The sequence below is a fragment of the Mercenaria mercenaria genome, chromosome 13 (genome assembly GCF_021730395.1).
Source record: "Mercenaria mercenaria strain notata chromosome 13, MADL_Memer_1, whole genome shotgun sequence".
Taxonomy (NCBI): domain Eukaryota; kingdom Metazoa; phylum Mollusca; class Bivalvia; order Venerida; family Veneridae; genus Mercenaria; species Mercenaria mercenaria.
This window is the reverse complement of record NC_069373.1, coordinates 31,097,694-31,124,062: the sequence shown is the minus strand read 5'-3', so window position 1 is coordinate 31,124,062 and position 26,369 is coordinate 31,097,694. Positions and strand designations below refer to the sequence as shown.

General features: G+C 35.2%; 1 protein-coding gene across 1 annotated transcript in view; it reads right to left on the bottom strand.

Annotated features, from left to right (window-relative positions):
• The window catches only part of LOC128547861 (protein Wnt-16-like), a 54,463-nt gene that overhangs the window by 19,615 nt on the left and 8,479 nt on the right, over nt 1-26,369 (bottom strand). Inside the window, exons 2-3 of the mRNA XM_053521423.1 lie at nt 19,310-19,545; nt 1,086-1,369 (exon numbers count right to left, since the gene is read on the bottom strand). Of these exons, the coding sequence (XP_053377398.1) occupies nt 1,086-1,369; nt 19,310-19,545 (520 nt within the window). The remainder of the gene's footprint in view (nt 1-1,085; nt 1,370-19,309; nt 19,546-26,369) is intronic.

The following is a 26,369-nucleotide window of genomic DNA, read 5'->3' as shown; positions in this document are numbered from 1 at the left end:
TTTGTAGTTAATGTGATTTATCTTTTGAGATGTAAAGATTATGTCAATAATTTAAATATATATGATGTATGTCAATTTTCTTGATAGTCGAAACATTTTAAACACCCGAGGTAAAACACCTGTAGAATAATTCAAACCTTGTTTATGTTTTTTTTCCAGTTCGTTTAAAATTCCTAGAAAAATGAACAAAGACTCAGAAATTCTAGAGGTCACACATAATTTCTGAAATACCTTATGTAAGTCATTATGAATTGTTTTTTGTTTTTTTCGTCATTTAGGAATAAATTTACTTGTAATTGATGATGTAATGTGCAGATTTTTTTACTGGAAATCTGTTAAACATACATCAAGCGTATGCTTATGCACACCTGCGTTTTAACGATACATACAGGTATGATAATGTGAACCAATTTTCATCTGACGGCTGCATGATCGAATGTTGTATTATATAGTTAGTGACATTGCCCTCTTAAATGATAGTGCTTTCTTGAAATTTCAAGTAAGTGGTAGTGCCCGTTTAAAATCCCATGTCAGTGAAAGAGCCCTCTTGAAATCTCTGTAGTGATAGTGCCCTCTTAGAATCTCAGGTTAATGATAGTGCCCTCTTTAAATCTCAGGTTAGTGATAGTGCCCTCTTTAAATCTCAGGCTAGTGACAGTGCCCTCTTTAAATCTCAGGTTAATGATAGTGCCCTCTTTAAATCTCAGGCTAGTGATAGTGCCCTGTTTGGATATCGGGTTAGTGATAGTGCCCTGTTTGAATATCGGGTTAGTGATAGTGGCCTCTTAAAACTGGATGTTAGTGATAGTTCTTTTCTGAAATCCCATGTTATTTATAGTGCAAATTTGAAATCTCATGTTAGTGACAGTACCCTCTTTAAATTACATGCTAGTGATAGTGCCCTACTGAAATCCCATGTTAGTGATGGTTCACCCTTTCACAGGAAACAATTATCATATTTAAATACTTTCTGGTTTATACTGAACACGGACTACAATTTTTATTATAACTGCAGGTTCTGGACACGTTCTCGTGCAGGTACTGACATATACATTGGATGGGTTAGAGCCTATGTCTTTACTTACTTTTCTGCCGGCTTCATTATTATGTAGATTCATTGTATTTCTTATGTTTCTTCCACTTTCGTGAGTCATCACTTCTGGAGCATCAACAAACGTTCTACTGAACCACAAACCATATTGTATATTGTCACTACATCCTCCCCATTTCCAGCCATCAACATCATGTTCTCCATAATGAGCCATGTCACATGAACACTCAGTTAAATTCCCAGCACTACAAGATTTGGTTGTGGCAAACACCACTCCAGCACTCAATATCGCGTAAATAAACGCTGTTTCGCGTGTACCTGAAACGAAAAAAAAATATGTAATTTCCGTTCTTGTAAAAGATATTTCAAGATAAGAAAAATAATCGTTTAAATGTATAATGTTAAGTAAGTGTTCTGGGTAACAGGCATTTTATTAATTCATTTCATTTTAGAATGATTTCAGAACAGAATTGAATAAGTTGCCATAGATATTATATCATTTCATTTTAGAACGATTTCAGAACAGAATTGAAAAAGTTGCCATAGGTTTTATATCATTTCATTGCATTTTAGAATGATTTCAGAACATTAAATGAAGTGAGGTTGACTTCTAGTTTAGGACCAGCTTACGTGGTCTTAAGTAGCTATTTGTCTCTTATTGTGGTGGGAAAAAATGTTGTTCTCTCGTTTGTCAATAATATCAATTCTTTTCTGTAGCTGATATTTACTCTGTTCACCATCACGTTCATTTGCACTTTCACCTTTCCTCTTAGTTTAAAGTTAAAGAAATACAGAGTAGATGAACAAGACCGTTTAGTTTTACGGTCACAAACTTATTCTAGCATATTAGTGCCGTTGTTTTAGATTTTGGAACTTCTGGCCCGAATTTCACGAAAAAACTTAAGTATTTGCTTAGCTAAGTCTGGTATTTTAATTGCTTGTTTTTGCCCTTGCGTCTTCAATGTTGACTTTTTTTTAATCTATATCTGAACCGAATAGGACTATTTCATAGATCAAAATACAACAATTCTGTATTTAGTATGGACATAAAAATACACATAAGCAATTAATTAAGTAAGTGGTATCGTGCTTAAAAAGAATCTGCCTCTTTACTTGGATCCTTTTCGTTCTGACAATATAAACATAAGAGAGATGTTTGTCATTTAAAAGAATTTTTTGAAAATATTACAATAAAATACTTCGTTCAGTTATTAAATTTTGAGATGAATAAATAATTGTCCAGAAGATAACACTCGGTGCTAAATGCTTTTAGTGGGAATAATTCGCGTGTGAAATGTTGCATTTGTTCTGTGCATTATACGAGTATGCAAATTCTGCTGAATAACGTTTGTTCAATTTTTAAAACGTCACATCTTTTAAGTTAAAAAGAACCAATTCGATTCAATAACTGATATGAAAGGCAACAGCTTTTAAGTTTCAATTTTATTTCTATAATTAGTTGGGAGAAAACGCAAGTTATTTCTCAAATTACATTTATGATATTACGGGTAATTGTGCGTAAAAATGCATATATTTCTGTATCCTATAGAAATTGAAAAACTTATTTGATAAAATGATACGACCATTTATGAATGAAATGTTGTCAAAATTTCTCGGGCGTATATTTGTGACTATTGTCGGAATGCGTATATCGAAATGAAGTTATCAACTTGGAAAATAAGAGAACATTTATTTTATAATGTTTATGTATACATTATCAACAGACACTATTATTGCAAATTTGAAAGTGGATTTCTCTATATTTCACATTTTTTCAGTATGATTTACGTTTCATTTAATTTTTCTGCTTTTAGAATTATTATTATCAGCTTGCATAGTCGTCCCTTTAAAGTTAAGGCTCGTGGTGCTCCTGACTTTAGACAAGTTGTTGAGTACATTGGTGTACCGCTACCTCCGTGTGACTATCTCTATGTTATACTTTATACAATTGTCTAACTTGTTGAAAATCGGGTAAATGCGAGTTTGGTATGCCCCAAATGCATTTGAACCCCCAGTTTCCTTTAAACAAGTTACGAAACTATCCATAGTGGTGCCTCTAATTTTGTCCGTATCGTATTATAGTTATGTTATGCATATTGTCTGCTAAGTAAGTGGTGTTACTCCCCCTTAACCGTATTGCCCACTTTTACGTACTACGAGTGAGGGTAAGTGCCTTCCATATACCAGTCTGAGCTCCCGGCTAGGGTTTTTGCAACTGGCGGTTCCTGGGAGGTCTCCCACTCTGTCCCTTTTGTTTGTTCGTTTTGTTCTCATTGTCAGTTTTGCTCTCAGCCTGTGCGTGTTTGCGTGCTTGTACTGCTATGGTTTCGGGAGGCTTTGTATTTGGAACGTGGCCTTCCCTAATGAATATTCATCCTCCCTCCCCCCTTCGCCACCCCCTCCCCCACCCTTTCTTCGCCTTTCCCAAGTTCACATTTTTCATATAATTACAATGTACTGGTATTTGTTGATGTATATTATTTTTTTTTGTATATTTGAAGCAATCCTGGCTGATATATCTTTCCATTACAGTTTGTATTTTTGGTTGTACTTTTGATGTGTGGTTTTAGCTGTGTTTGCTATGCTCTGTAGTTCTAGGAAAACGTGATAGTAAAGGGAGAGCAATTACATCATACTTCCAGCTAGATTAATACGATAGGTAGCGACACTTATCTGCTCGACGTTATTATTTGCCTGTATAAAAATGCTTTATTGATTCAACCTAGTTTTCACTGATTTACCCCTTAGAAGGAACCAACTTCCTCCGCCCATGACTCCATATTAAGGGAAATATTCCGTGATTCAGATGCAATTGCTTTTTGATTACATCGAAACTTTTTTTTTATATAATTGTCCCAATTAAAGTCAAATAATTTTCCGAAAAGACTGATCATTAAGTTAGATAAAAATTCATAAATAATGCAGTAACGTCAAGAAATAAGTTTATGTCACTTTAAATTATTTCGATTTGTATGTTTTAATCATTTCATAAACCACAATAATAGCTATATCAATAAAATACAGATTTTTAACACCGGATTGAATCGTAAGAAAATCCTTAAAAAATCTTGGGTTTATTAACAAAGAGTGTACATTTATAGCTCTGACCGAGCTATATTTAACAAAATCTTTGTGGAAAAGCATCATACTGCTAATAAGACTGTAAGTGACCGCAGTTTAGAAGTAATAAACCCGAGTTGATTATCGTCAAATTAATAAAGTAACCACTAAAGTTGAGAATCAATTTTCACACAGGCGTAAAATATCTTTGAACGGCGTCTTTATCCATTCATAGAACGTCTAAGAATTTTAGTGAAACCATTTTACAGCTTAACATTCGAGTGAAAAGCCGCGTGAATTGGGAAATGAGACCAGAGGACAAAAAACTAAAGAAAAGATCAAAGAGTTATCGGGTTACACGCATTTCACAGTCTATGAAACGCACAAAGATTATTTCTTTAATACTTCTGTGGGGTAGTCATATTTATAGAGAACATACAGAATATCTCTACTTGAAGCCCGTTTGAAAGGTATTTAGCGTTCAAAATAAAGAACAGACATTGTAATTTATTTGTGTGCATTAAGTGAATTTAAAAGTGAACGATTTTATACCATTTTTTTTCATAGATTTATTGAAATATTATAGTGAAATATATCTGGTTATTTCACACTAAACAAATATCGATGCATTGTTCCGCTTGTACGGACCTAAAATTGGCTGTCAATGAAAAGACATGAAATAAAAAAATGTTTTGCATCAAAATAATCTTTCACTCGTAAACACCAGCGCGTACATGTTTATCTCTTGGTAATACCACTCATGAAAATACTGCATCTGCTGGTCACTTAGTAAAATATATTTTTTCTTACAATGAAACAAATAAATAAGCTCGATTGTTTTCATTTTTCAGCGAAATATGACAGCGGGTTATATCAGAAAATTTTACTCTTCTATACAGTTAGATTATCATATATATTTTTCATTGGTACGGACGAACACGCGACAGAATACCGATAATAAATAATCGGAAATTATTACAAATAAATAGATGCTACATATACCGACAAGAACATAAAAAATGGAGGCCAAATATAAATATGTTAATCCCCTAGGAATAATGATAAATTTGTGCAGCTATGAAAATGTGTGTGACATTAGGCACTGCACTGACGTTACACGGGTAAAATGGGTAAGCCCGGATAATACCAAGGAAAAGACATAAATTAAAATGCTTCTGCACGTTTTATTAACCAAAAGTGACGGCATTAAAAAAACAACATCATTTATATGGAAAACATAGAATAATGCCTGATTATAGGGAGTACCTGGAGATTCCTCCATGTATTAATTGTTAAAATTGTTAAACAGTCTTTCCTACTGTCTTTTTTAAAATTAATTTTGACAAAAAGTTAGGTTTTAATTAAAAAATAATAACATTGAGTAAGCAATCAATGTAAAAGACTCCAATTGATCTTTGCCGAATAACAAAAACAAAAAACAAAAACAACAACAAAAAAACAACAAAAAACATGGACCTATACATTTTATTGGTCATATGTTTTAAGATAGATAAAACACTGAAAACACTGACAATCTTGCTTTGGATTTATTTGAAAGACCCTTGGACTCTTTATAGCACTTACTATATAGTGTGCATAGAATACACGTGCTCCTGATGAAAGTCTAAAGGGAATGGGTGAATAAACTAAATAGTTTCTGTATAGTAAGTGAAATGTCTTCAGCTTTGACTAGTTATTAACTAAGATCAAAGACATAATTATAGAATAATAAACGTATTATGTTAATCAATTAAATTGCACTAATATATAATTGTTCAGAATTTGCTCATGCGCCTTTGAAGACCATGCGTCTTGCAGCTAACTGGCTGCATTAATTCTTTGATTATACGTAGTTTCCATTATTTCTCCACATGATCGCGCGCACGTGCAGGAAGTAAACAATTTGGATGCAATCAACATTACTGTCTTTTCTCAAATATCTTCAAAGAAATGATTTTAACTACAGTCATTGCTGACTGATTTTTTGGTACAATAATACTATATATCATAAACATCAACAAATTTAAACAGCTGAGAAAGTGTTGGTAATGAACTAACTGAATATTCAGCATGATCTACCGTAACACGTGCATGAAGTACATAATTTCACTATACTTAAAAATATTCATACCAGAATAAAGGTATTTATCAGTTGGAGAAGGTAGCGTTGAAAACTCAATCCGGAAACAATAGTCTTAAATGCATTTTTTGTGCAAGTCCGATGCTCTTTAAACGCATTAAAATGCATGCGCACGTGCTTGGTTGTAAACACAGTAGCATGCCTATATGAAAACGCTTCATCGTAAATACAACACAATTAAAATGTTTTCAATGTTCCACAAAATAATTAAATACTGATATACGACAATAAAGGTAGAAGTATTTAAGATAAAATGGAGAATTCTATCATAATAATGAACAGATAACTGCCACGTTGCCATAGAAATTCGTTTTTCCTATTTTATGCTCTGATCTATGCACTTGACTCCCTCCATTCAAGAATTTCTGAACAAATTCAATTATATTTCAACTTACAGTATAGAGCTGCGCTTTGATACCGCATACATTCCTTGACATGATTCTGAATTTTGTGAATGTAATTTGAAAAGGATAATTGTACCGTTCATAAAAGCCGCGTAATAAGATGTTTTACTGAACAGGTCTTTGAAATAGGAATTTAAAACCTAGATTAGTTAACTGCAGTCCAACAGAAGTGACAATATACATTTAATGAGTGTTTATTAATATAATATATGAAATACGTATGGAAATTGACAAGTCTCAAATTAGGATTGCGTCTTGACTTTTTATATATTAACTGTAAGAAATATCTTGTACGTTCCTAAGTTTAAATAGGTTTGTTTTTAGATAAAAAAGAGATAGTACGCTTAAGGTTTTTAAGTATACACCAAACAAATGTCCTGGTGTCAAGATTTATGTGCTAGTTTGTCCTGGGCTCCCGGTTACAGTGAAGTACTGTCTGGGTGATAACTAAAGTTGAACCATGTTCCCGAAATCAACTAATGTTATACTCGAGCAGTAACTTGTGATAAATTGGATAAACTTCTAATGTTATACAATTTGCATTTTGAAGTTTTTAATCCTTATCATGCTGGACACGATTGATTCTGCCTTTGCGACCAGTGTAGATCATGATAAACTTGCACATCCGTGCAGTCTGATCAAGATCTACACTGTTCGCAATTCAGTCAGTATAATTTCGGTAAGCACCCCTTTTAACAGTTAATGGTACCGTCCGAAATGAAAGATGGAAAAGTTCATTATAGACATTTGGCAGGGTATGGGTTAAAGAAAATACTGTACATGTTTCTGTTGTTTCTGTCATTTTTTTTCTTCTGTTCTCTCAAGTTTCTACGGGGTTAAATCGTTGTGTAACAATATTTAAAATGTCAGGATATTTTCGTAGGCAAAAACACTCGAGATCCATAGCGATATCGAAATACAAAGCGGAATGGCACGCGCGCATGAAAATTCCTGTTGGGTTTCGGCAGCCATCCGCACGTGATAATGTAAAAGTCAATTTCGTCTTGAGTAATAAAAGACGCGCAACGCTGAAAACGAACTTTGATCAGTAATTTCTGAACGCAATACCTGTCTTTTCGTCTGTCATGTAGGCCATTAAAATCTAACTACCGTTGCAGTAATGTTTTTCGCAGATTCTGAGGCGGGTATAATAATACCATGTTGCAATTCCCGTTGTTTGTGTACCGTTATTTATGTGCAAAAGATGGGGAAATCTGGCTGGCAATGTGAGTATGACAGCATCCAGCTACTGATTTAGTCTCTATTGCTATCAATATTAGAAACAGGTCGTTGCTTTTCATGTCCTTGAAGCTATGTAGGAGTATTAATTAACGAGATTGTGGGTAATAATTTTGATTAGCGTTAAATTTCTTCTGGTAAATCATTTCATCAGATCACTGGTTGTTATCATTTGGGAAAACCATTATCATTATAATATTTGTAATTAAGTCAGTCATTGTAGGACCTGCAACTGGGACATATTGAAAGTACTTGTTTATCAAATTAACAATTTTACTGCATGACCACTTTTCATTAACATTTACCCTGTTATATTTCTAAAATGGACTGGTCTATCACTCCATTTTAGTAGTACACTTGTTATTCAAAGGGACGTTCACTTAAAATTTACTGACTGAATAGCGAACAGTGCAGACCATGATCAGCCTGCACGGATCAGTCTGCATTCTTGGTCTGCACTGGTACATCTCATTGGCCATGCTAGCAGTGTGTGGCATTGCATTGTATTGATCCTTGGTACAATTGCCCCGATCAATGGGACTTGTCAAATAATGAGTTTTCAGGTAAATATGACCATGCATTTCTCTGACATTTTGAAGTATTATCATGTATATATACATGTATCTATATATATATAATAGGCTCATTTTTAAAGTACATTGATATGCTGTTGTATTTGGCTGGAGTCGATTTTGACAGGCCTGGATCCCTTAAAGACGCTTGCGCCGAGTGTGGTCCGGTCTGACAAGGAGTGGATTTTGACAGGCCTGGATCCCTTAAAGGCGCTTGCGCCGGGTGTGGTCCGGTCTGGCAAATTCATGAGAGACGAATGAATCATTGCAGAAACGGAAATGGTTGAATGATCCTTTTATTACACACATATGTACCTATCTCTAGTTTTCATACAAAGAAGGCTGACAACTCGTGTTTTTAGCGCATGGAACATCGCAACTAAAACAAGATGTCCCACTATTAATCATTGCTTTCGCATTTAATGCGAGATGAATACAGGATTTTGTATTCATTAGGGAATACAGGCTACATATTCAGACCGAAAATTCGTACATATATGAGCCGTGCCATGGGAAAACCAACATAGTGGGTGTGCGACCAGCATGGATCCAGACCAGCCTGCGCATCCGCGCAGTCTGGTCAGGATCCATGCTGTTCGCTAACAGTTTCTCCAATTCCAATAGGCTTTAAAAGCGAACAGCATGGAGCCTGACCAGACTGCGCGGATGCGCAGGCTGGTCTGGATCCATGCTGGTCGCACACCCACTATGTTGGTTTTCCCATGGCACGGCTCATATGACAAATTTCCTCCATGAATTTGAATTTCTGTCAGTAACAGAATGGAGACTTCACTGGTTGGGACAGTCCCGGCTAAAATGTTACACATCAAATCAACAAGCTTCAGCAACTCTTCACATACAAGCGTCTTTCAGGACGATACTTTCTTCTTTAATCAGTTCTTAAAATGTCGTAGACAGAATTGGAATTAGAATTGCTAACGACGCAAGCTTGCTTGCTGAGACTGGACTGGCAGCACAACGGCCGTTTATATACTTATTACTATGAGTCTGGACCATCTACCAGGCACCAAGTATTCTGATTCAATACATTAAGCTTTCTGTCTCATCACAAGTTCGTGGACTCTGGCAAATAACTGCACGGAAAAAATGAAACGAACAAAAATGTATGATGAATGGAATATTTCAAATTATACTGGTAGGAGCTTGCTACTACCGAAGGATAGCAGAAATTAGACACAATTTTATTATAATTTACGAAGTCATTCAGGCAACATTTCCTCTGTATGCTTGGCAACAGAACAAGAATGACGACAAAAATCGTCCAATGACCAATTAGCAAGACCCGGAAATCTAAGAAACAAGGGCCTTCAAGAAAGATGATGTATACTTTACACAAACTACTTTTAAGAATTTAGCTTCAAGAGAATCTGGTTTAGCCGTTTTTCTTGTGTATTCGCCAACATTTGAAGCTCATCATTCAGCAACAGATGAATACTTGAATACTAGAAAATGGTCGTTACAGTAATAGACGTTTTGTAAGGAAAAAAAACCAAGTTTGATATAAACAACAATATTACTGCCGAAGGCTGTGATCTTTTCAGGTTCATAGCCAACTGTGGCAACGTTAAATGTCGCAACGCCGCTAAATGTCGCAACCACCGTTAAATGTCGCAAGTTTGACATTAAATGTCGCAACCACCGCTAAATGTCGCAAAATCGTCTGCCGCTAAATGTCGCACCTTTAACGTTAAATGTCGCAAAAATTTGCCCACCGTTATATGTCGCAACACCAACGCTAAATGTCGCACTTCCTGTTTGACACTATGACTATCAATTTCTTGTGTATATTTACTTTTTTGAGGGAAGAAAAATTAACAGGTTTATGTAATACAAATAATTATCTTAATGATAAGTTATGTTACGTATAGCAACAAGAGGGCCTTGTTGTCCCTAGATCGCTCACCTGAGTTCCACACCTTGCGAGGTTTCTTCTAACTAAATACGACTTGGTAATAGTGTTGTATGTTTGAGGGGGTTGGGTATGGGTGACGAACGGGGTGAATAACGACACAGAAATCTACGAGACGAAAACACAGCACCAAGACAATTAATAGAAAATATGAATATTTACATTTTGAAAGGTGTGGGCGGGGGGGGGGGGGGGGGGGGGGGGAGGGGGGGGTTATGTGTGGGTAGGCGGAAAAGTAGGATAATGAGGGGAATGAGACTAAACCAAACAATTTTAAGAGACTAAAAGTAAAATAATATCGAAATTCCCGCTTTACCTGAAAGAATGTACAGAGGGCAACATAGGATCTCTCCCCGCCACTGAATCTTGATAGTTACCTTATGACTTTAAATGTAAACCTCCAAACAAAGAAATAGAACCCATGGCTGATTAATAGAAAATCTTCGTTTTCTACAGCTGGTACAAAACACAGTCTCCGTGTCGCGTAGTTGAACATCTGTTGTGTAACAGGCCTGGATTGTTGCCCGAGCCGATCCCCACCACCCCAAACCCCACCCTTGTTGGCTTACTAGTGACTTATACTCATCAAAGTTGCACCCAACTATTTTGGAAATAATATATTCCCAAAATGTAGACCCGAAACGCCCCAGAGGCGAACATTTTATACTTATATTTTAAAATTCACCAGGGGGAAGAACCCTTGACCCCTTAAAATGGAGGAGGGGGGGGGGGGGGTGAGTACCCCTCCAGTACCTTAAAATTAAGAAAAAATGCACCAGAGGCAACCATTTTATACCTGTTTTTCAAACTTTCCCGGATAGAGACCCTGAGCCCTGGAAAATGACAGGGATAACCCCTCCCATACGCCGAAATTTTGAACAAAAACTGCAATAAAAGTCCAGCATTCCATATTTGTATTTCAAAATTGTCAATGGGAAAAGACCTTAACCACCTAAAATAAGGGGAGTGACCCTCTAGTACGTACCTAAAAATAGACAAACATGCACCACAGGCCAACATTTTTTACCTGTATATAAAAAACTTCCCCACAAATACGGACAGAGGAACCCCGTACCTCCCGCATGTCGCCGGTGACGCTTTTGTTTTAAACTGGTGGCCCCGCCTCCATCTTCCATCAACAATTTCAGGCCCCCGGCCTGTTTTGTAACGAAATTCAGGTCGACTATAGACATGCGATACAACGCGCGACAATACAGAGCTCGAGCTTAATGTCTCATGAGCTAAACAGGACTCCATAGAATTACATAGTTCAGACCTGAAATAAATCTAGTACTGTGGCGAGTACCATGTTACTGAAATATATAACGCATGTATGGTGCGGAACCACTGAAAAGCAAACGTTCAGATTAGAGTGAAAGGTCAAGTCAGCCCTTCCCATATCAAGCATGCATTACCCAGTCTTATCTCTAAGTTGTAAAGACTGTTTAACTTACCTTATTTTGCTGTGCGACATTTAGCGTTGATGTTGCGACATATAACGGTGGGCAAATTTTTGCGACATTTAACGTTAAAGGTGCGACATTTAGCGGCAGACGATTTTGCGACATTTAGTGGTGGTTGCGACATTTAACGTCAACCTTGCGACATTTAACGGTGGTTGCGACATTTAGGGGCGTTGCGACATTTAACGTTGCCACACCGACCAAGGTACTCAGTTAAAATGCATAAAAAGTTGAAACATTTTCTATCATCGAACTACGGGCGCCAGAAATGTATGTTTACGTTAACATTTAATGCATAATTTGCTTCAAAAATACATTAAAAGTATATCCAGCCTTTTTTCTGATAAAACTATTTCTCCTATGCGTAATTTACCTAACATCTTGCAACTCGTGCTGTATGGAGACAGAATATTAATTAAGATTTTATTTTGATCATTTTTACGGCAGTCAATGACCCACACATCATTTCTTTCAAAACACATTTCACCTTAAATATAAGTAATCATTATTAATTTTATAAATTACATTTATTAATATTTCGATACATTGCTATGTAAATCAAAATCTTATCGCCCCATCTGAATATAACTTGACGTTTGTCCCAGCAAACGTTTATAAATTATGATTACTTAGATTTATTAGTTGTAATTTTGTGAATCATTGAAATAATTTTTCAGTGAAATATCAACGCAAATCGAATTGAAAATTTTGAATTTGAAGTCAAAGCCCTACCATAAGAACATATATGTACTGTTTCACATCTAAGCATACCTTTAAATTATATCATTTTTATCGATAAATTTTGTGCAGTCCGAATAGACGTACATGTATAACTTGGCGTTAAATTAAATGGCCATGTCATTTTCACTGATCTCCGGTTAAAAATGTATATTTCAAGACATTTTTGTCAAAAAATACCGTTTTCAGAAGACTGGAACGGTAGTCAGAGGAGTCTGCTAACGTGCAATTATGTTTTCGGAACAGACATTATTTATGAAAAAATACACAATTATGTGTCATTGTATGTATATTCAAAACTGCTTCTCTACTCGCAGTAGATACGATTCTTTGAAATATATTTGTTTTGTTAACAGATAACTAAAGCTCCATATGAAAACTAAATGTAGCACCACTATTAAAAGTGCTGAAGAAAAATCATATTTAAATTATGTCTTTTATTTCTTAATCCATTTTGTCTATACCAAGCCAAACTAGAAAAAGAAGGGAACTATTTGAAAAGAGGGGTCTTCTGTACCATTTTCACAAACATCAATTGTTTAGTGCGAAGTGTGCGATTATATTTTATATTGGATGCCACCAGTACTTCATAAACCTAACACAGCATCTTCAAGATAAAAAAAGCTATGGTTGTATTTTACATCAGTTCTGACCAAACACTGTTGCACTAAAATATCAAACATTCAAGTGAAAACTGACTTTAGAAGTAATTTTCTACAGAGAAATATAATTCAGATTCTGATCCATGATAAAACAATATTATAAACAACCAAATGATGTCGCCACATAAATTTATAATTGTCTGAAGATAACTATAATCAATTTTGAACCATGATTTTTTGTTTGAAATTTAAAATAAATTAATATACTGCAATAGCGCGTCACTCTTTAAAAAACAAAAACAAAAAAGACTGATAGTTGCATTGACTGAACGTAGTTTTGATAGAAATCGAGACTTTATGTCATTCTGCTTGCCACGATGCACAAACGGAATGTGTATTTTAGAGGATAATTATGACGTATCTTTACTGATTACAGAAAGCCTAAAGTACCATATCAACAAAGTAATCAGAATGTATTTTATAATCACGACAAAATGTTTCTAATTTTTTGACGACGACAACGACAACCCTTGACTGGTATTCGGCTATTTCGTCTATAGGTATTCATGTCACTTGACAAATTTTGAGGTGACAGTCTGTCACCACGTGCCATCCCTCTGTCAATAAAATATGCATTTGAATCTGCATGAAATATGTATTTTATTCCATTCGGTTATTAATCAATTGAGACACTTTAAGAAGGTGGTAAAGGGTTTAAACAAGGATCATACTCCCCGAAATGATTGAAGACCTCAAAGTTTTTAGTTTCAGTACAGGGAAATATAGACCTATAGATAATATAAGGATGTTATACCTATGCAGATAACATTTTACTAGGAGTTCAAGAATTTTCTTTTGATATGAACGAAAAACGAAGCTAAAAAGAAAACTAGAGACTTAGACTCTGTCAAAGTTCATACTGATCCATATGCGTTAGGACTTAATAGTTATAAGCACATGTATATTAAAAAGATATATTTCCGTAAAGATATTGTAACTAACATTCGGTACCAGTACCCTTGACACTGTTCTCCAAAAAACATAAAGGTAGGTAACGAATTCCTATAGAAATACTCTCCTGTCAAACCGGTAGCGAAAACATTCGCCTCACACAGGGATCGGACGCATGACTTGGAGCTTGTGAGTCGTGTGTTCCTCCATTGATGTAAACCAGTTAGCAAAACATTAAACATACATATAAGCGTTTAGATAGAAATGTGTGTACTGCAATGTTAAGTATTACTATATATTTGTTCAAATAGAAAAGTTGAAGAATCTTTTTATCTCTATGAAAGTGTATTTTATCGGTTCACACTGAGCTGTTGAAATTTTGATCTCTTTCATCTTTCCACGAGTGAAAAGAAAACTTTGTATACATCAAGTAAATTGTGTAACTGGTACTATTTGTGTATAACTTACATAAATAGGGTAGATTCACGTGTGACTGATACCCGCTGAGGATAGCCTATATAAGTTTGGGAAGTTCACATTTAACCGGAACTCGAAGTAGATGGCCGACATCAGCAGGGGGAGTTCGCGTGTAACTGGTTTGTCTAGGATGGTCTACATCAGTAGGATAATTTCAAGTGTAACTGTTACCCGCTATGGACAACCAACATACCGGTAAGCAGGTCACGTAAAGTTCGCTTGTAATCTCTTACCAATGTGGATAGCCTACATCAATATGGGAAATCAACATATGTGGATAGCCTACATCAGCAGGGGTAGTTCATGTTACCCGCTGTGGACAGTCTACATCAGCAGGGGAAGTTCAAATTAAACTGTTACCCTCTGTGGACAGTCTATATCAGCAGGGGGACTTTAACTGTCACCCGATGTGGACAGTCTACATCAGCAGGGGAAGTTTAAATTAACCTGTTACCCGCTGTGGACAGTCTACATCAGCAGGGGAAGTTCAAATTCAAAACTGGTACCCTCTGTGGACAGTCTACATCAGCAGGGGAAGTTCACGTTGAACTGTTACCCTCAGTGGACAGTCTACACCAGCAGGGAAAGTTCACGTTGAACTGTTACCCGCTGTGGACAGTCTACACCAGCAGGGGAAGTTCAAGTTAAACTGTTACCCGCTGTGGACAGTCTACACCAGCAGGAGGGGAAGTTCACATTAAACTGTTACCTTCTGTGTACAGTCTACATCAGCAAGGGAAGTTCAAGTTAAAATGTTACCCGCTACATCAGTAGGGGAAGACCGAGAAGTTCACGTTAAAATGTAAAACGCTATGAACAGTCTAAATCAGCAGGGATTCGGTGTGGGTGATGGATGTCTCGTTAAATTGGGGGGGTGGGGGGGGGGGGTTTGTTAACTGTTATCCGCTTCGGACAGTCTAAGTGCACATGTAGCTGGTACCCGTTGTCTACAAAAGTAGGGGAAACTTAACTTCCAGTAGTCATCCCATTTCCCGAAAAAATAAACTACAGCTTTACTCTTGTAATAAGAACATTTTCGACAGTAATGTCATGATTGCAAAATAACATTTGTATATACAATGCACAGTAACCATAGCTTCTATTGCATACGTAAATAAATGACAACCAATTCATAGTTGTGTACATTAATTTTCCCCCATGTCTAATTTATATTCTAAACATTTCAAATATGTATATTGATTCATGCTAGCTCTGAAATAGTTTCGATACCTACGCATTGTTTTATGTTTGAATATTTAATCAAGTTTTTTTGTCAATTAATTAATGCTGAAGCATGTTTCGTTTATTTAAGTGAAAGCTAGACCATATGTGTTGTGTTTGTTAAATGAAGTAAGCAATTTTTACTCAATAAAACAAAGTATTGCAAAATAGTAACTTACACTTGCCAATAACCCTTCTACATTAAATTAAATGATCTCGTTCATTTTATTTTCTAGGTCTAATTCACTTTTGAGGGCAAGATAATGGATACCTTTTTCACACGTTTATATTCAGTCCATCTAATTAGCATTACGATATAAAAATGAAAATAATGCATGCTAAGTGTATCTTTCTTGAGTGTTTTAACCCTTACCCTGCTAAGTTTCTTTAATGAACTTGACTATCTTTCAATATGGACAGTACCATTAACTGTTAAAAGGGGTGATTCTCAAAAATATGCTGACTGAATGGCGAACAGTGCAGATCATGACCAGACTGCAAGATTGTGCAGGTTGATCATGATCTACACGGGTCGCAAAGGCAGAATCTGTCGTGTCCTGCATGATACGTGTAAATATTACTGAAAAGAGATAAGGGACTGGTAAAATAAATTGCAAATTATTGTTGGTTTCAGAGTTCAAAATGTCACAGCAGATGTCATATTTTCACGCGTTGTGTAAATGAGTGAAAATTATGGTATGGTGTTCAGGGCAGGGGTGATCTCAAATGTAACACAATCATTTTACGTTTTTCAACGCTTTCAACCACATTAAACCTATATATATATTGTACCAGACATAATTAGTGTCCTGTTATAATTCAATAATTCTCTAAGATGATTTATTCCAAAAAGGCATTTTAAAAACTGATATTTCACATGTACACAATGTACTATGGTTTCTTATCTTTGACACCAACTTTGTGCGTTATGTAAATGTTTTTTATTCGTTTTTCTTATTTTTGTATTGTCTAAACCATTTGGTTTGATTAAAAAATGTAAATGGCAAACCTGTCGAACTTTATCAACCATAATAGGAATTGCTCACTTTTTGAATATTATTTTTGAACATGCTAGAACAGGTTTTGATATTAACACGAAAATACCTAGGCGGTAACAAGCAGAACACCCTAACTGTCTCCGTATTCTATTGTGTCTGTACTAGAAATGTGATCAAGTTATATTAGGACTGTATTCCAACAAAATATCTCGTGGAAAAAACTAAAATCTCGGCTTTTAAAGGCTCATTTTCGAAATAATCAGCGGGTAGAGATCCTATTTTGACTTTTACTGCCTGTGATAAACGTTTAAATTGGATAAAGAGATATTATTCTGTCAGATCCCATAAGCTTTTAGTGCGTCTTCTCCCTGTTTACAACCTTAATCCACGAACACCAGCAATACTACACGGACGTAACCAATTGGGCTTTTTTGGTCTGATATTTGTTTCGTTCGATTAAAGACAAAAACACCTTCAAAATTCAATTTCGTGCTAGTGTTTAGATAGTTATTAGAAAGGAATATTATGAATTTCTACAGTTTTTTTTCGCTTTTTCGCTTAAATATTTTTAATTAGACTATTTATATTTTTTATGTATGATTTTTTCCCCAAATATTTACCATACTACATTTTACCACTTTTTATTTTAATTTTAACATTTTGATTTTTATATCAAAACATATCATGCACCCCTTTTACAGTTAATGGTACTGTGGACAAGTTCATTATAGAAATTTAGCCAGGTAAGGGTTAAATGCACTTAAAAAGATCCGCTGTCATTTCATATTTCACTGGCACTGAATTTACACATGCATTCCAGTGACATAGGAAGGACCGCATTCATTTCGAGTACGCCCCTGCACGCCAGTACAAATTAAAATATTTCATAACACCCTTTGCACACAGGGTGAATACCAGCGTCTTTTTACTTCTCCGGAAAATAAATAAACGTAGATTGGTATAATTTGTCTACTTGCCATTAATGTCAAGTCATGAATATCGTGTCATTATAAACATGAAATGCAAAAATATAATTATTAAATGACATTTATACGGCCTATTCATTTAAAATAGAAATTTTTAAATATTTAGGCTTTAGAAAAAAATGATATACAATGTATGTAAAAAAACGTTTGATAGTCAGATGTGTGGCATAGTTTAGTTATGACTAGATTTGGATTTATACACAGGAGTGGATCAAGAAAAAGAAAATGTAAAATTTACCTAATCACTGCACCACAGACAAACATTAAACATTTATATAAATTAATTGAGCTTTCTCTTAGATCATAGGCTCTTGTGGTTTAAATTATTCTTGATATGTCACGATTCGAATAACGGTAATGAAAATTTGTACACATTATGAATAACCATAAAATATAAGCTTTAATAACTTTAGAATTATATTACCTATTAAAAAGATACAGAAATTCCTTTCTTCCGCCCACACCATATACGACTGTTCTACAGTTTTATTACCTAGGTTATGTGTATATTACTGATCATACTAATAAACTCTGATAATGTGGCAGTTGACCTCAATACAGCCGACACTGTTTATTTTCCAATACAGGTAAATCCAATATCTACTTTACAATAGATCTATGACGGATTATCTCTGAACACCCCTGGACTTATTGGACTCAACTGCTACATTATCAAAGTTTATTAGTATCTGTATTACCGAAGTTTTATCAATATTATCTCTGTAATTTCCAATTTACCAAGGTAATGTTTCTGTTATGATCTAGACATGTTACTTTATTGGCCTATCAACATCTATACTAGGGTTTAAGACTAAAATATAGGCATACGGACAACCCCAAGCCCAGGGCAAATTCCCACCTGCTCAGTTTGGCCAAGGCGGACAAAACCCCCTTCCCGTCCCTTATATTTTTTTGATAGTATCCTAATGTTCACTTCATTTCGTTTAGAAATTATATTCATCATATCAATTTTATTTTAAAAAACATAAAGTTCCTTTAATCTTCTTTTAATCTTACAGTTTTCATTCAAGGCAAAGGTGGGATTTTGTCACCAATGTCAAAACGAGCAGGGTGTGTGTGTTGGGGGGGGGGGGGGGGGGAAGTTACTGTTCGAGGGGGTGGGGGTTTCCCTACATTTTTAAATATATCAAGAGCCACCGAATGGCGGGGCCACAGAGGGATTCAAATATCTGATCATGAAATGTTCTTTTTTTCAGATTTACATAATTATTTAAGTATGTTATAATAATTTCATAATAACATATGCATTTTTTTCCAGCAAGACACAAGACTTTTCTTGTTGTTGTTGATACTTTTTGACGCTAAACTGATAAAAATCTACACCTACAAATCCTTGATGTTTTCAATATATTAACCACTTTAAACTATTCATGGCTCAATTTTTAACGTTTAGTCCATATCTTGATAAATATGGGGAGCTATACTGCCAACGGTTATAAAATGACACACGACCTACCTTTTCTTAGAACATCTCCAAACACCGTGTAGTTTGTATTCGTTGTGCAGTTCCAACGTTCATTTCTGAACTGAAATTTGCATTCTGAGATGCCGAGCCGGGCACCATCGCTAATACATAACAGAGATTCTGGGTTGTTTTTGCACACTTCTATTTGTGGGGATACCAAGCCGGGAACCTCTGCACACGTATCGTCTTGTATAACGCTTGTGCTCACTGCAGAGATACCCAAGTACCTGAAAATATAAGACTGTGTTGTACCACGTGACGTATGTACAAGACTATCAAGAGAAAAAAATATGTTTTGTTCTGTTCAATGTTGTTTTTCTTAGGTGTCTCATGTCATGTAAGAACCTCTGCAGAAATTTGCATCTTTTTGTCCTAAACGTTACAATTCGGCTAAAACCACTCTATTCAGACAACACACAGACATTGGGAAAAAGAACTCTTCCGATATAAGTACTTATCTCGTTGTAAAATGGAATGAAAAGAATGATGTTGTAAAAAAAATGAAATTAAAGATGATTCGCATCATGATTGCATGACACCACAGGAAAAACATCCGCAAAACATGAAACATAATGGCTGGATCAACATTTGGCAAGGTATAATGATACTTATATCTTTATTGACAGTTTTATAAATTGTTTGCCATAACTTAATGGTCCATTTATTAATTAATTAATCTAATTTTATGTGCAACTAAATTAGTCTGTCATTCATTTATTTGATTTATACAAGTCAATCCTACAATGTTTTTGCTTCATCCCTCCATTTTAAAGAAGTGAACGATCTGTCTTATAGACATAATGCCACGGCTGACACTTGATTGAAATCTATTTTTTGGTTAACGTTAGTCCCAAATGCTTTTTATCATCTCCTAGCTTATCATTTACACGTCAGCATTAAACAACATGTTATGCGTGATATTGCAAAAACATTCTAGCTGTTTTCTTGGATTTAGTCACTCTGGCGCGACTGATGTCATTATATACTAGAATTGTGTCCATAAGGACACGTGTGGTTCTTTATACTGCGCCATCATTTATGGTCATATTCAGATAAGGTTGTGCATCTGAGCAGCTTTAAATCTATACCTTCAAAAAGTGTATGAGGAGTTGAACACACCAATGTTCTCCACAATGGCCTATATTGTGAAATTAAGAAAGGGCCATTATTCTAGAAATAGCCACAGAATAAAGTTCATTATTTATGGTCTTCACGTGAAGGTCATTCATCTGTGAAATTTTCAAGCATATCCTTTCAATAGTGTTTGAGGAGTTGGACACACGGTATTTTTCTCTATATTATATAAAGCAAAACTATCAAAGGACCATAACTGCGGTAAAAATAGTCACAGCAAAAGTTCCGCTGCACATCAAGCTTGTTCGTCTATGAACGTTTAAAACAAGTCAGATTAATACTGCGGGAGATGTTGGACACGCAAGATTTCAGGTAATTCGTACGAATGTATGTACGGACGGCAGCAACGCTTAATGCCCCCAGATAAATTTGGAGGCATACAAATCTGACTCTGGCTCGAACCCACAGTGGCAAATTATTAAGGTAACTGTATTTTACCATAATAAACTTGTAAAATCGTTAACATCTATAGACCATTTTGCCAGCAGATAGCTTTAGTGCAACCGCATCAACCAATCGGCATCTTATATTAATTACCAAGTCAGCAGAGTAATTTGGTTTCTTAGCGAGATGTCTCTAGGTGGCCCTCTCTGAAAATGCACGATTTCAGATCAAAATATATTTTATTTTTATTTTGGCAACCTTTTTATTCCATACACTATGACTATCACCATTCTCTCTATAGCGTTATCAGTCTAATGTGTATTTACTACTAGCCCTGTGATCTTTAATTTGTTTGTATTTGTCGGCTACCGACGAATTGCGCCTATCCTAAAATATATAATAAATTCCAGGGTGAATTGTAAAATTTGATTAAAATGCACAAAAAACACAGCTGTATAAATTTTGGAAAAAAATAATGATTGAGTGCGTACAAAATGATTAACTCGTTCATTGTCGATTTGAATTATTTACCTAACAGACCATGTGTGACCTTTCTGCGATACATCAGAATAACGATGCATTAAAATGTATCAAAACAATTGTCTATAACTCGTGTCAACGACAAATATTGGGGACGATCCGTCAATTTCAACCATCATTGGCAAGCAACCTTCAACATACCTGTCCTTAACTTCGGTCGTCTGCTGTGTACTGGAGGAAATGGAGTGCATGAAAATTAAAATCATTTTGTGCATGAGGTATACACAATTTTGTGCGGCCTTTATTTCAAATAAAATAGAAAATATCTTCCTTCCTACCATGTCATCAACGACATTTAAGAAAAAAATGGCGTGTGTTGATTATTCATTGTTGACGCAGCATAACTTTATTCTTATTTACGGATGCTTGAGTGATCTTTTTGACCTTCCGTATGACAGTTAGGGCTTTATCACTTGCAAATTATCAAAATGTCACTGAAAGTGCACTTCGAACAATATTAACATGTATTTGAAATTGTCGTCTGCATTTTATACGATTCATGTATATGAATTTAAAACAGATGTAAAAAGTGCAATAGTTATCAAATCCATTAAAACCCGATCTAAATTGTTCCTTACTGGGCATTCCTGAATAGTGAAAATACCTGAAAAGGTTATCAAAGAAAAGCTTGTGACCATTGTTTACCTGGTTTTCCATGTTTATGTTTTAACATTCCTCATTTCGGCGCACTAAGCCTCGATATATCGCCGGTGGTTGTCAAATTGCCTCATAAAACGAGAAAGATGATTACATGATATCAGTGTATCATCCGTCCATACAGACTCAAGTGGCAAATAAGACAGGTTTAGTGTTGATTGTTCACATGAAATGTTATCATTTTATTGTAAGAAATTGATATTAATTGTCGTCTGATTGACGTTTATAATATTTTCTTGCATTGAACTGTCTGTGCTTCCGTCCATTTTGCACTATCTAATACTACATATGCAGTATGAAATTTGAGCAGTGTAATCTAAGTCCTCAGTCTTCAAATATATGTAGCTGAAGTATGAAACGATTACAAACACTTCAACCATTTTGTTGCATGTATGGCTCTAAATATTTAAGTCCTCTCTAACCGTCCAAGTCAAACTTTCTCGTATGATTTTTAGCTTCTGAAGGTACAATAAAAAGTTATATGACCAAGAAATTTTCAAAATCATGTGAGCCGCACCATGAGAAAACCAACATAATGGCTTTGCGACCAGCATGGATCCAGACCAGCCTGCGCATCCGCGCAGTCTGGTCAGGATCTATGCTGTTCGCTAACGGTTTCTCTAATTGCAATAGGCTTTGAAAGCGAACAGCATGGAGCCTGACCAGACTGCGCGGATGCGCAGGCTGGTCTGGATCCATGCTGGTCGCAAAGCCATTATGTTGGTTTTCACATGGCGCGGCTCATGTTAATAAAGTTATTCTTTGAAAGCTGTTGCTCAAGTTTCTTTTCAAACTACTGCTTACTACTTTAATGTTATTATATAATTATTATTATACCAAACAGTGTTTAATTCTTATTTTCATTTAGCAGTCAATGTAATATTTTATAATTTTTCAGTTGTTTGAGGAACACAGTCGTGTCAGACTAGTTTACAGCCAAAGTATGATCTTCTTTACTACATTATTGTTATTATTATGGTGATTATTATTTAATATTGATATAGCACAGACAAACGGTCATGCTTCACAGTTTGCAACCTTCTCTGACATTAAACCATTACCTTTCAGAAAATTATCATTTCATATTGAAAATAGTATTTATTTTTTATCATTAAAGAGATATGAAAACTGATGTTAATTCTATTACATCCAGTCAAAAACCAGAGCAACACAGAATCCTAAAATCTTTAGCTTGTTCGTATTCTGCTGCTGATAGAAACATTACCAAACACTGTTTACAATAATTTTAAATCAGGTGACAATTTGAGTCTTATTGGACAGCATGTGACGTTACATTTGTATTAAACTTGTTTTTGTCTGTTGTTTTACGTAATTACATTAACCTTTGATTGATCACATGCCATATTTATCAAAATTGAAATGTTTGGTATATCTGCAGACGAAATATCATTTATCATTGCATTCTTTATAATTAATAGTTTAAGTTTTTGAAATTAAATAGTTATAGCAAAATAAACTTATAAATCATAACCGCTCTCAAAAAATGTTTGTTTGTCTCTATTTTTCAGTCTCAGCAAATGTATATTCCATGGCGTCAAAGCTGCCCGTGAACTTTCTGTTCCTCACACAAAACGTTATTGTTTTCAATTTTTAACCCTGATACTTTAGTTATTTTACTGATATTACGGGCAAGCTACTTGTAAAATTGCATGATATATTCCCTTCAAGCATTTTGTTAATATCACTACACACATGTTTAACTTTGTTCTTTGTTTTCAATGCAGATTCGATCATGGGTAAGAAATTGGGCGAGTACAAATGCTGTTTTGCGAGAAGACCGAGGTAACTGCGCTAGTACCAAAAGAGAAGATACATATTATAGTCGCAACAACAGGACAGGAGGTCAAATCTATTTTGCATTTTTACAGACTGATTCTTGATTAAAGCATAGGTGTTGTAATAGAAGACGCGGAAAATTTAAGGTGAAATACTTCCATAGTTTCAAAACCTCATTAAATGTCGACATTACGAGACCAAAGCATCATCAACAAATAAAAACAGTTGTCCCGAAAGTTTAACTAAAGACTGGCATCATGGGGGATCCTTTTGTTCTCTAAAAGTGTGCTAATCATCATACAAAGTTCAAATAAAAAAACTTTAAAACTTCTATAAACGTTAAGAATTTTGACGGGAAAGCCATTAATGAAAATACCTAAGACGTTTTAGGAAAAATTGTTTTGAAATGTGTATTATGATTTAATTTCTACCTTATCGCTGTTATATAACTGCGTTCAATCTGGTAATCTAGTTTTCCCGGATTCCGTGCACTTTCCTAGTAGTTTACAACATTGTAATATGAAACACAAAATGTGTGCAAAAACATACAATATTCAAGAGGCCTCCGTGGGCGAGTGGGTCGGTGAATAAAGTTTATGACTTCAAATCACTTGCCCCTCAACGTTGTTGGCTAGAAACTTCTATTGGCGCGTAGAATTCTATTATCCAGCTGGCTTACGGAAAGTCGGTATTTCTATCCAGGTGCCGGTTCATGCCTGAAAGAATGCATTTACTGGCACTTGTGATCTTTCTCTACCAAGGGAAGCTGGAAAGTCGCCATATTGCCTTTAAAAAATTGTATCGACGTGACGTTTAACCCAACAAACGTTCGAAATAGTAAACCAGCCTCTATAGCCTTGTTCTGCACAGACTATATTATTACGTTGAAATAATTCAACCCATGTGTTATGTATATAATAGTTCTACCTACACACATTTAGAGCTATATCTACTCGTCTCGTACGATGATAAAATGTTGGTACACTACTCTAACGAATGTCAAACAGATTGTAATGCTGACCTGGTGATACCGTTGCACGTAAGGTGACCACAAGGTCATTAATATATAATGAGAGGTGTCGGTGTATATTTTATTTCTTTTCATGACGGTGCATATCTTCATGTCCTCGGATGAACGACAGACGTATAACCAAACAACACCATTGCAACCAACATCTCGTCCACTGGGGTAAAACATAATACAAACTTGCAGTAATTTAGTTTGACTCTGAAACGTTCACTTAAATGATTTTTGATTATGTGATTAAAAATCATGGCAATATTGGAAATGCGTTTCTATATATCTGCTGTCTCATAATGAATTCAGGACATTGACAAATACTGACAAATATGTTCACAATGTACTTACTATACCTTGAATCTGAAACATACGGAAAATATGCTCAACAATCACTTATGTTAAAACATATGCATAACTCTAGTGGATCAAGACAATATTTATATGACAGATTGTTCCTGTTGCTGTTTCAAAGCCAATGACTATGATAAGATACGTATTGTCAAGAGTATATTACCGACTGCACTTGCGAAACATCATTGTGATTTTATACCTGCATAAGCAGTTCAGTCATTCGAACAGACAGCAATATACAGAGGGTGCAGTTTTTGGATATTAATCTGTCAAAAATAAAGGTATTCAGGCTGAACCGTTCTGAAGAATTATATTAGATGTCACATTTCCAAATAGATTGTAATCTGTCATTCATTTTGACAATTAAATGTACCTACAATATCGTTATATACAGCTAGGATGCTTATTCATAGGTGTCTTTAAAATGTTATGACGCAAATGTTATGTTTCGATCGTTTCACTGTCAGTTTGAATATCTCACCGTTGTATTCCAAGCATACAATGCTGAATTAAAAGCCAACCTTTTTTTTTATAAAAAAAGAAAAGCTGACAAAATAGTGGGACTGATATTCACAGGTAAATATGAATATAAATAAAAGTTCTTAAGAAAATTTGTAAAATTGGCTAAAATGAGTCATGTACTGTGGTGAATTACGATATGCCAACACTTCTGATGCAAAAAGTCCATCATTGACAAGCGAGATGGATCATAATAGAAATGAGCCGCACCATGAGAAAACCAACACAGTGGCTTTGCGAACAGCATGGATCCAGACCAGCCTGCGCAGTCTGGTCAGGATCCATGTTGTTCGCTTTCAAAGCCTATTGCAATTAGAGAAATCGTTAGCGAACAACATGGATCCTGACTGGTCTGGATCAATGCTGGTCGCAAAGCCACTATGTTGGTTTTCTCATGGCGCGGCTCAAATGATATTGATATTAAGCTTAACAATTCTGTTAGATTCGATGACTAGGAGCTTTTTCAAACAAACATAATTACTACAGACTGACTTGAGCATAGACTTGAACTGACCAATAGTTAATGATTTGAAAATAAAAATATATAAAGATGAAATCAAGAAATGGGTAAGTTTCCAAAAGGTGTGATTTGGTTTTACATTTCATGTGATTTTTCCTATGTAAATACACGAACTACAAAAGAAAGTT